Source organism: Antechinus flavipes, chromosome 4 (assembly GCF_016432865.1).
Source record: "Antechinus flavipes isolate AdamAnt ecotype Samford, QLD, Australia chromosome 4, AdamAnt_v2, whole genome shotgun sequence".
In the NCBI taxonomy this organism is placed as follows: domain Eukaryota; kingdom Metazoa; phylum Chordata; class Mammalia; order Dasyuromorphia; family Dasyuridae; genus Antechinus; species Antechinus flavipes.
This window is the reverse complement of record NC_067401.1, coordinates 83,729,964-83,742,344: the sequence shown is the minus strand read 5'-3', so window position 1 is coordinate 83,742,344 and position 12,381 is coordinate 83,729,964. Positions and strand designations below refer to the sequence as shown.

The following is a 12,381-nucleotide window of genomic DNA, read 5'->3' as shown; positions in this document are numbered from 1 at the left end:
AAAAAATGTAAAGAGGGGCATTTAGGTCGCTCAGTAGATAGAGCACTGGCCCTGGAATCAGGAGGACTTGACTTCAAAAGCAGCTTCAGTCACTTCACACTTACTAGCTGTGTGACCGTAGGCAAGTCACTTAATCCCAGTTGCCTTGCAAAAAAAAAGGAAACAAAAAGAAAAGACTCTGTTTTCAGTTAGCCGTCAGCCAATAGTTGTGAAACTCTATTTCCCAGTAAGCTCTTTCAACCAGTGTCTTAGAAAATCTTCCTCTCAAACTTCACAAATAGGTACTGCAACCTCATCTGAGATCAGGTTTTACCTTTTTTGAAACCCTTCTATTAACAGCATTTCTTCTTCTGCACTCTTCTTTAAACGTCTTTCAACTGCCTTAGTCTCTACTGTTTCTTTGGGCATATGTTTCATTATCACTTAACCTTTGGTAAGAAAAACAATTTAGATTTTAGGTCTTCTAATACTCCTAGATGAAATAAAGTTCTCCAGAGTCCTATTTTCTCAAACAGAAAAGATATGATGATAAAGAAATGGTATAACTTCTCCCTAGAAGTTACCTTCTTTATGTAAAATTGTAATTATGCTGACTAGAGAATCCTAGAAACTCTTGACCTTTGTCTCATATTTTCCAACAGCAAATCCTAATTTGGTCTCTTTATCTACCTCTCTACATCTATGCTTGTATAGTTTTTAGACACTTTCACCTCTGTTCACTAGTCCTTTGAAGTAAATAAGACAGATATTATTGAACTAATTTTACGCATGAGAAAACTGATAGAAAAAATGTGGAATTTGCCTAAAGTAACAGAGAGTGAATGACAGAGAAAGTAAAAGAAACCAGAGTTTCTGATTCTTATTCCATATTTCCTGCTAGTTTGAGATGCTATTGGGAAAACTTACTGGAAAACAGAGTTTGACAACTATTAGTCAACTCTGCCAAGTGAAAAATAAGTCTTTTCTTTTTCTTTTTCTTTTTTTTCTTTTTGCAAGGCAATTGAGGTTAAATTACTTGCCTAGGATCACATAGAATTAATGTTTAATGGACCAAAAAAAGAAGTACTCTTAGGATCTAGAGCTGGTAGAGATCTTAGTAATTATCTAGTTAATTTATTAAATTTTGACAAATGAAATGGTATGACCAATTTCAGAAAGTAAGTATAACAAAGCCAGCTTCCTCCACAATCTTTTCCAGCATATAATATTCTCTTTCTTTTATATATATATATATATATATATATATATATATAAAATCATATTTTTAAATCAATGGGAAATGCCTTAAGCTTCCTAGGCTGAGATTTGGACATGGGCTCCTTGATTATAATTCCAACACATTCTCCATCATATAACATCCCTTCTTTTTGATGCATAGATCTGATGAAAATAGAGTTCAATATTTTAAAATCATTGGGAAATGTTAAGTTTCCTTTGAGATCACTGGGACAAAAAAAGTAGCATTCTGGGACAGCTGGACAGTGCAGTGGATAGAGTACCAGCTCTAGAGTCAGAAGAATCTGAGTTCAAATCCAGTCTCAGATACTTAACATTACTTGCTGTGTGATCCTGGGCAAGTATATTGAAATATTTTGTTCTGATATATCAGGTACTACTCAACTGACACAAACTTTTTTGCTGAGTACATTACTCTGAAAAAAAGGTATCATTTAGCTTGGCACAGGGAAAAGAAGTACTGGATCTTAAGTTAGAGGAGTGAAGTTCAAATCCTGACTCTGATGCCTTTTCCCTGTTATTCTCATCCATACAATAAAGTAACCAAGTTAGATGGCCTTTGAGGTCCCTATCAGCCCTATTAGCACAAAGGAAGGGTTTAAAAAAAAAACATTAGCATCGATCAGATTTTTGCCTTTCTATGTTGACCCCTTCACTGTTATAGTCATTTCAGATGCTATGGGCAATAATCTACATTCTGGTCTAGTCAGTTCATTCAAGTGCTTCTCATCTACTGAGTCATCAGCATTGAGTAGACATTTATTATGTTCCAGGCACTGTGATAAAGACTGGGAATATAAATAAAGACAAGGATATTACATCTTAGCAAAGGAGACAACAAATTACTATATACATATGCCATGGAAACATATAAAAATAAATTTTTTAAGAATTTAGAGAGAGTGTATCTAGGATATACTGTAACCTATTCAACATGTAAAGGACTACTTGCCATCTGGGGGAGGGGGTGGAGAGAGGGAGGGGAAAAATCGGAACAGAAGTGAGTGCAAGGGATAATGCTGTAAAAAATTACCCTGGCATGGGTTTTATCAATAAAAAGTTATTTAAAAAACAAGAATATATAGAGAGTAAACTGAAGGTAATCTGAAAGGAGAAGGCTTTAGCAACTAGGAAGACAAAGGCCTCCTGCAGAAAGTTGGGTTTGAGCTGAGTCTTAAAGAAAGATGGGAAAACCAAGAGGAGTTAGACCATTTCAAGTATAGGGGACAGTCGGTACAAAGATACTCAACTAATGCACTTTTGAGGGGGAAAGGTAGAAGGAAAGTATAATGTTTAATATACTTAGGACAGAACTCTGTAAGGCCTCATTATATTCTGTTGATTATACCTAGTCTCAGACTTTTACCTCATTATTTCTTTTTTTAACTTCTAATATCTCCCTCTCAATCTTACATCATCCACAGAATGGATACACACTCAGGATTAATGTAAATCTAAGCCTTTCCCTTTCTTCTTTCCTTCCTTCCTTCCTTCCTTCCTTCCTTCCTTCCTTCCTTCCTTCCTTCCTTCCTTCCTTCCTTCCTTCTTTCTTCTCTCTTTTCCTCCATCCTTCCCTCCTTCTCTCCTTCCCTTCCTTTTCTCCTTCCTTCCTTCTCTTTCTTCCTTCCTTGTAAGTAATGCTTGATTTCTTAGAGCCTGTCCTGTAATAGACAACAACTAGAAAATAAGCCAACTAGATCTTGGTTTAGAGTTTGTTTTCTTCAAGCCTCTTTACTCATGTGAACCTGGGCTGTTTGCTTGTTTGTTTTTAGTCTGTCTGATTGGTTCTGGTTTTTTCATTCATCCATACAATCTATGGAACCAATAATACACAAAGGGATTTAGTTAAGGTTCTTACTGAAACCCTCTTTCTATTTTCCTTACTAATGCTAAAGAGTCTCCATCTTAATCTAGAATTGATTTTTATTTTTGGTTCCTACTGTATGATTTCATACTTGCTGACTCTCCTCGGATCTGTTCCATCTCAGAGGCCTATGTTCATGAAGCCAAGGTTGTGGGTTCAGTTTTTGGGTTGGCCAGTGAACTTTAGCCATAGGCTATTTCCTAATCTCAGCCAGATGGTCTTGCAGATGTGAGTCCCTAGTCACAAGGGGATCTGGGTAAGGCAGTTTGGACAGGTCCCAGTACAGACTGACACTAACCAAATAGCTAAGAGCATGTGCTTTCCAGATGGTTGCTTAGTAACATCATCCTTTCATTAAAAAGAACCATATATTATCATTCTTTATCATTATCTTCAAGTTGTTTCCCAGGCATTTTTCCAGCTTCCCATTTCGATTGTAAGCTCCTTGAGATTAGGAAGTATGTCTTATCCTTCCCACTCCCACTGACCCATAGTACCAGAATGTAGTTCTTTGCCCTCACTAGGAAATCAGTGAATGAGTAACTTCATTAGAGGGAAAGTCTGCTCTCTGAAACCTTAGTGAAAGCTAATAAAGTATGATTTAGTGGCACCTAAGACTCTAGTATTACTTGTCAGTAGATGTGTTTTCCTCCAAGCAATATAATTAATTCTATGATGGTCATTGTGGAATTTAAGGGCTCTCCAGTCTATGTAGCAAATATGGCCCATGACATAGAATAAGCGCAATAATCTTATGAGAGAGTTCTTAAAAATACATACCTCAATTTAATTTCAAGAATAAATACTATATGCCTGACTCCATAGTAAGTATTACATAAATGTAGAGGAAAGAAGGAAGGGAGGGAGGAAGGGAAGGAGGGATGAAGGAAAGAAGGAAGGAAGGAAGGAAAGAAAAAGAAAGAAACAAGGACAGAAGGAGAAAGGAAGGAAGGAAGTCCCTGCCTTCAAGAAGTTTACATTCTAATGCAATAAGTAAAAGGAACTGAAAAGAATGGTGGGAGGGGGAGAAAGTACCTGGAAGAGAGACATGGTAGAAAAAAAATCCTGTAACAAGAAGTCAGCAGTACAGCCTGGAGGGAGCTCAATATATTTTTGGTCTGGTCTTCTTTCTTCAATTAGAGAAAATAGCCAATAAGAAGATGAGGTCTTGGGAGTGAAGAGTACTTCTAATGTGAGAAGTAGTTCCAGGTGGAAGAAGGTTGTCTGGAATGATAAAGAAGATGTTGGAGAGTTGAATCAGCAGGGCAGCCTGAAATGGAAAGTTGGTAGAGCTGACTGGAAGCGGGGTGGGAGAACACAGATGCACACCATTGCTACACAGACTGAGAACTTTATTCACATATGACCTTGTTCCACATGTGTATCCCATGGAACAAAGGAAATTTAAAAAGAAGAAAGATTAATTTTTGGATTAATTCCTATCTAGGTTCTCAGAGACGGAGGCTCATCCCAGCCCTATCACTTGATACCACCTCACCAGTGAGAAAGCCTTCAAACAATGCTGGTGTTCGCTGGGTGGATGGCCCAATGCGGAGCACCCAGAGGGGTCTAGGGGAACCCTTTGAGATCAAAGTCTATGAAATTGATGATGTGGAGAGGCTTCAGCGGCGTCGAGGTATTGACAGCAAGGTGAGAGCTACTGCAAAACATTTTGGGATTGCAAGGATGTTGACAGGATGGACAAGGAGACTTATATTTTCATATAAAGAGAATGGGTAGATGGCAAGCTATAGTTCTTTCTATAGAGAACTAAACAAGAGGGTCCAAACCATAAGTAAAAAGATTTTTACTCAAACAATAGGGCACAAGACACAATAATATAGTCCATAAATAGTGTTTTGTATGGTATCCCTATCATATTTGCCTGATATTCTGGTAATTCTTAAGTGCAGTCTTTCCTAAAGGCAGAGGGATGCACCCCCTGACTTCTGAGGTCCCACCGACTCCACAGGCCCAAAGAAGCATGTGCCCTGCTAATATTTAGTACCTTATGTTATCTCCATGGGAAGACCATAAAGCTCCTGTCCTCTGGGAAGATCCTAATTTTGAACAGTCAGCCTCAGGCAGTGCAGTACATCTTCATCATGTTTCTCTAAGCAGAGGCTAAGCTAAGATTCCTTGGGCCCTTTCCAAGCTTCCAGATGACTTGTCCCTTGTTTATTCAATATTTAGTGATTGGACTGGATATGTTTGACCTCAAAATCTCTCTCCTTCCTCCCCAACTCCCCTTACCGTCTGTATGCTAGGAAGTGATATGCTTCAATGCAAAGCTGAAAATCCTGGAGCATCGCCAGCAGAGGATTGCTGAGGTCCGGGCCAAGTATGAGTGGTTAATGAAGGAACTGGAGATGACCAAACAGTATCTGATGTTGGATCCCAACAAATGGCTTAGTGAATGTAAGTGCCTAGATTTTTTTTCCCTAAAACTGTGGTCTAAAGTGTTTTCCATCTAAACAGTCTGACATGAAAGCTTGGGGGCAGAATTAGAGAGACTCTAGAAATGAGCACACAGAATTCTTATCAAATGAAAACAGAACTACAACCAAGGAAAGGTGACTGGGACTTTGTGCCGGGCTGCCAAAATTTTGATGGTGCTGACAGAACTGTTTAAGGGCATGCTTCCTTCCCTTAGGTGGTCTCACTCCAAATGAGTGCTACCCATCATTCATTGCTTCTTTGCTAGGCACAAAAAACTCCCTCTTACTGCAATGAATAGAGATATTTGAAATGAATAAGTAATCCTACTTACCAAGAGTCAAAAAAAAAAAAAGATTGAATAGTGAGGAGGGAGAGTAGTTGGGAGAGGAGATGCAGGAAAGGGTGGTAAATATTGCTCCTAATAGATTACTTCTTATGTGTCTCAGTTCAGAGCACCTGAAAATGAGATTTTTTTTCTTTTCTACATGTGGCAGAAGATCACCCAGACATAAAGGCTGTATTATAAATCTATTCCCACACCACATAATCACACTGCATTTCTAGCCTGAAATTGAAAAGCATTTATAAAGCTCTTAATAGGATAGAATTTGCAATTTTAGAAAAAAAGGTAGGAGAAGTTACCTGAAGAGTCTAGGGAAGGAAGGAAGGCCCCAAAGAGTGATTTTGGTTTGATAGAAAACCCAATTTCTCAATGACCACATAAAGCCAATTCAGAGTAGTTCTTACAGTGTTTCTGAAAGACAAATTTCCATTGCTGCTTTATCAAATAGCAAATCTAAATCAGGCTTCTAGGTGGCACAATAAATATAGTATACCAGGCCTGAAGGCAAGAAAACCTGAGTTCAGACACTTACTAGCTATGTAACTCTGAGAAAATCACTTAACCTTGTTTGCCTCAGTTTCCTTAACTGAAAAATAAACTGGAGAAGGAAATGACAAGTTACCTTGCCTAGAAAATCCAAAATGGCATTACAAAGGGTCACATATGACCAAACACCACCAAGAAATCAAAAGTTGATCTCAAATCTTAACTTTTATATGCGATTGGCATTGAACACTCAGTTCATTGGGACAAAAGTAGTTTGCTAGTACCAGTAGTGGCTTAGAGGTATATTTATCCAATGTGTCACTTTATATAATGGCAGAGAGAGAGTTGGCTTTGAAGCAAGAAGAAATTGGATTTGGGGTAGGTAAGTGGTGCAGTGGATAGAGCACCAACCCTGAAGTCAGGAGGACCCAAGTTGAAATCCGATTTCAGACACTTAACACTTCCTAGCTGTGTGACCTTGGGTGAGTCACTGAACCCCAACTGCCTCAAAAAAAAAAAGGACTTGGATGAAGCCCCATCTTGGATGCATACCTGCTCTTTGTGATGTTAGGCAAATCATTTAATAATCTCTTGGTTCTCTTAGCAATTTTTAAGATTCTGTGTGGCCGAAGAGTTATCGATCAGAATTTGTAGGAGTTTCCCAACATGGAAGTTCCTTATGCCAATAAAATGACAGTTCTGTTCCCTTTCCCTTATGGATTGAGGTTTTTGTATTCAGTCATTTTTCAGTTATATCCAACTCTTCAAGACCCCATGTGAGGTTTCCTTGGCAGAAATTTTGGAATGGTTTGGCATTTCTTTCTCCAGCAAAGTGCACTAGTACAGCAAAGCTTTATCAGCTTATCTTTCTATATTACATTCCCAATCACCCAAATGGTTAAGTCAGTTTAAGTGCTCCTAGAACTCAATTCATCCTTCTTATCACAGAACAATGACTGTGGTGGAGAAGCCATGTCCTTCTTCCCTTCCTCCCCACTTCTTTCCTCTTCCTCAATTAGCTGTAACTCCAGACATCACTGTACCATTCTATAGACTTATCAATTGCCTCCCCCAGCCACGGGTAGCAAGGGAAGTCCATGAATGATCTGTTAAATATGAAAGAGAGGGATCCTAAATCCTAAATAGTATCTACTCCCCCAAGCATAGCAACTCCCAAAGCATGGGACAAATGGCAATCAAGAAAATGCCAGGTTGAAACGAATGTGAACTATTTGCATTTTTGTTTTTCTTCCCGGGTTATTTTTACCTTCTGAATCCAATTCTCCCTGTGCAACAAGAGAACTGTTCGTTTCTGCACACATATATTGTATCTAGGATATACTGCAACTTATCTAACATATATAGGACTGCTTGCCATCTAGGGGAGGGGGTGGAGGGAGGGAGGGGAAAAATCGGAACAGAAGCGAGTGCAAGGGATAATGTTGTAAAAAAAATTACCCTGGCATGGATTCTGTCAATATAAAGTTATTATAAAATAAAATTTAAAAAAAAAGAAGAAAATGCCAGGTTTGGAATCAGGAGACCTGGCTTTTAATCCCAGTATGGTCAGTTACTAACTGTATGATTTGGGACAAGTCCAAGATGGCCTCTTTCACTTCTATGAGTCTAGGGTCCTATGATATTTATTGAATAGCCATTGAGTGAATGATGCCTTGCTAAGAGTTGGAAAGGGGTAGAGTCACTGCTTAGATCACCCACATTCTTGTGGTCCCAACAAAGGATCACCTGTAAAACAGGCACACACTGAAGCACAAGCAGCCATAGGATAAACACCATTTAAGGAAAGTCCCATAAAAAGAGAAATTCTTCCTGTGTGAAAATCAATTTCTCTTAGTTAACAAAGAATCAAGAATTTTTTTTCTGAAATGTTTTGGGGGGAGGGAGCTCCCCAAATCCCAACTCTATTTTACATGCTTCAAGCTATGTCTCTAGGACTAAGGCCTCATCCTGGGCAGTCCCATGAAAAAAACACTGGACATCAAACAGGGAGACCCGGCTCTAAAGCCACTCTGACAATGACAAGCTCTGTGAATCTAAGCAAGTCAAGTTATATCTCTGAGGCCATAGTTGTGAAATGGGAATAGTAACATTTATACTCTCTATATCATTGGTTGTTATAGGAAAAGTTCTTGATAAATGTGGAAATAGTTAATCTAACACAAGGACTGTGCTAGAGGATGAGGGAACAATGACAGAAACGAAAGAATTTATGCCTATAAGAAGAATTCAATTATGGGAGACTATTCTTATATATGTTCACATATACAAAATAATTATAATGTAATTTGGGGAAGAAATTCGCAGTTAGAATGGGTAGGAGTGGAGACTAGGAGCACTGTTGATTGAGAGGGAATCAGGAAAAGACCTCAGATGCTGAGTTGAGTTTTGAAGGAAATTAGGGATTGGAAGAGATGGAGATGAGGAAAGAATGGATTCCAGGTCTGGAGGACAGCCTACAGGCTAAGGTCAAGGGGAGATGGAGTATTAGCAAAAACAGCCCATTTGCCCAGTTTGACTTTATAAGCATCATATAAAAATGTTAATAATGATATTCTAAATTGTACATATTTAACCTATATCAGATTACCTGCTGTATTGGGGAAGGGAGAGGTAAAAGAGGAAGGGAAAGAGATCTTTCTAACACAAAGTCTTACTAAAACAAATGTTGAAAACTAATTTTACATGTATTTGGAAGTATAAAATACTATTGAAATTAAAACAAATGATATTCTATGCACTATAACAATAAAACAATAAATATTTGTGGAATGAATGATTGATGAAACAATCAGAAGTACGTTTTAGCTGAGAAGCAAAGGGGCAGACCTGAAGTTTGAATTCTAACTCCAAAACCTATTAGCTATTTAGTCCTGGCCAAGTCACAATCTTTTCAAGAGCGGGCCTCTTCATTTGTGCCCTTAGCTCACAGTCCCAATGGGAGGATCAAATGAGATAATGTGCTGGGAAAACCTTAAAGCTCTGTGTACATTTCAACTGTTATTATTGAATCAATTATTAATTATATAATTATGTCTATAATTACATAATATGGGATGTTATATGTGTAATACTTATACAAGTAATTGTTGTAATTAATACTACTAAGTGAGTGTGTTTTCAGGCTAGGGCAGACTTAATAGTATGTGAGATAAAGTGTAGATGCTTTTCCAGGAAGGAGATCTATATATTGGAATTAGGGAATTGCAAAGTAAAGACACCCCACCTTCTTTGCAGAGATGGGGAGATCCATAGAGATGGAATGTTGCCTATATTTTTTGACTTTAAAATATTGATCAGTTTTTCTTTTTTTTTCTTTAAAAATACATTGAAAAATGTTCTAAATCACTGTTGATAAGAGAAATGCAAATTAAAACAACTCTGAGCCACTATTCCATACCTATCAGATTGGCTGATATGATGGAAAAGGAAAATGACAAATATTGAAGGGGGATATGGGAAAATTGAGATATTAATGTACTGTTGGTAGTGTATTGATTCACCCATTCTGTATTCAAAGGATGCCCAAAGGATTTTAAATCATGCATACCCTTTGACTAAGCCATACCTCTGCTAGGTCTGTATCCCAAAAAAATAAAAAAGGAAAAGGAAAAGGACATATATGTACAAAAATATTTATAACAGCTCTTTTAGTGGTGACCAAGAATTGGAAATTGAGGAATATCCATCAGTTGGGGAATGGCTGAACAATGTTGTATATGATTGTAAAAGAATATATAATTCTGCTTTAAGAAATAATAAGCAAATTGCTCTCAGAAAAACGTACATGAACTGTGCTAAGTGAAATGGGTAGAACCAGGAGAACATTGCACACAACAACAGTTATGTTGTATGACAATCAACTTAGCAATTCTTAGCAATAAAATGATCTAAGACAGTCTTAAGGACTTATGATGAAAAATGCTATCCATCCTCTGAGAAAGAACTGATGAAATCTGATTGCTGATTGAAGCCTACTTTTTCTTTGCTTTCTTTATTTTTCTTGGATTTTTTAAAATTAGTATTTTCTTTCACAACTTGACTAACATGGAAATGTGTTTTGCATGGTTGTACATGTATAACTGCTATCAAATTGCTTGCTTTCTTACTGAGGGAGGGAAGAAGAAACTTTGGAACTCAAAAAAAAAAACCTTTTAATGAATGTTAAAATTGTTTTTACATGTAATTGGGGAGGAAATAAAATATTATATATATATATATATATGTTAATATGGTATAGCTCTCTGAGAGAGGAAAAGGAAGGCGAATTTTGATAGTGTAAAAACAGTAAAGCTTGCCACATGAGCTGGACATTCAAAACAATCTCTTCTCCCTTTATACTTTATTCCCACTATCTCTTTTTTCTCTTGCAGTTGACTTGGAGCAAGTATTGGAACTGGATTCCTTGGAGTATCTGGAAGCCCTTGAGTGTGTGACCGAGCGCCTGGAGAACAGGGTTAATTTCTGCAAGGCCCACCTCATGATGATCACCTGCTTTGACATCACCTCCAGGCGCCGATAAAGAGAGAGTCAAGTCCTCCCCTCCCCTTCCCTTGCCTCCACCCCATCTTCCACCTCCATCCCACTCCCACAGCCCAGGACTCCCCAGAAACAGTCATTCTCACCCAGGCCCTCTGCAAAGACAGCACCCCAAAGACCACAGAATGAGGATGAAGGTCGGCGGCAAGTCTGGAGCGAGCATTGAGCGGCAGGAGATTTTTCTTTTCCTTTCGTTTTTCTAGGAAGGGTGCCAACACCAAACCCGCAGTGAAGGAGCAAAATGTTGGGAAGGTTGAGGGATATCAGATCCCCTGAGAGACTGAAAAGAGCACTTTGAGGAACTTTCAAGGACACGTTTGTACATACAAACTGCGAGCAAAGGCAACCTTGTTCTTTCCTGGCTTTGGCCAAGGAAGGGGAAGGGTGGAAGTAGGACTGCTGCTGCCGAGAGCTAAACAAAACAGCAACAAACAACAAATACCCCGAAAGACTGTTTAAGTGCCTTGCAAATCTTTATTATCCAAACGTTTATGTTCATACTTTCTTGTGTACAGATGGTGCTAGTCAAGAAAATTACAAAACAAACAAAAAAGGAAAATCAGACACATTTTGGAAATGTATTAATGTATTTACAGCTCGTTTTCTCCTGGTGTTTTATCCTGTTTCTGACTTGCTGTTTCTAAGTAACTTGTGTTTGTAGAGATATTTCTTAATCAGTACCACATATGAATAAATGTTAACTGTCTTTTATGGTTTACCTCCAGTAAGGCCACTCAAACAGAACGTGGACAATTCCTGTCGATAGCCAGTGTGTTTCCAACAAGACTTTGGGGTGCCAGGTGATCTTAGTCATTGTCAATCACCGTCCCTGGCCTTGGCTTGGGATGATCATGTTTAAAGATCACTTTGGGTTTTGGGGAATGGAAGAGGAGAAGGGTGAATACCACCCAAATGCCAGAGGTAGCCTTCTGAGATCTCTTTCCACTACTGCCCTCCTCCCCAGCATCCTATCAACTAACGTGGCATCAGTGGGCTTCATGGATGATCCCACCAGGGAGTCCTGGCAGACATTTAGATTTCTATCACCATGCATCCACCATTTATTTGTCTCTTTAAAAAGCAATCCCATGGACTGATGTTTCTCAATTTAATTTTGATTCCCCAGAGACCTTTGAAAAAGAAATTTTGAGAAAATGTAGACGTCTCATACTTTAGTTTTGTGAATTCAATTTGGGGGACTCTCATTGGAAAGACCTATGTGAAGTAGTTATTTGGTACTTAAAGCACAGCACATAGATTGGGTTTAAACAAAGGCACCTTAGTGCCACATCTCTGATGTCCCAGAACTTCTGCTCTCTAAAATACTATCAGGAAAGTAAAGAATAAGGAATAAGAAAGTTAATTCTGCCAGAGTCCTTAGTTACCATGGAACTGCAGAGAGATGCTTTGGCCTTGACCACATTTCTCTTGCCCCATCTTGAGAGCACAGGAGAAT

The 12,381-nt window shown here is 38.4% G+C and overlaps 1 protein-coding gene across 1 annotated transcript in view; it reads left to right on the top strand.

Annotated features, from left to right (window-relative positions):
* KIF26B (kinesin family member 26B) overlaps positions 1-11,636 on the top strand; it is a 181,853-nt gene extending 170,217 nt beyond the window's left edge. Inside the window, exons 10-12 of the mRNA XM_051996563.1 lie at positions 4,548-4,750; positions 5,368-5,518; positions 10,760-11,636. Coding sequence (XP_051852523.1) covers positions 4,548-4,750; positions 5,368-5,518; positions 10,760-10,908 — 503 coding nt within the window. The 3' untranslated portion in view covers positions 10,909-11,636. The remainder of the gene's footprint in view (positions 1-4,547; positions 4,751-5,367; positions 5,519-10,759) is intronic.
* The last annotated feature ends 745 nt before the right edge of the window (positions 11,637-12,381 follow it).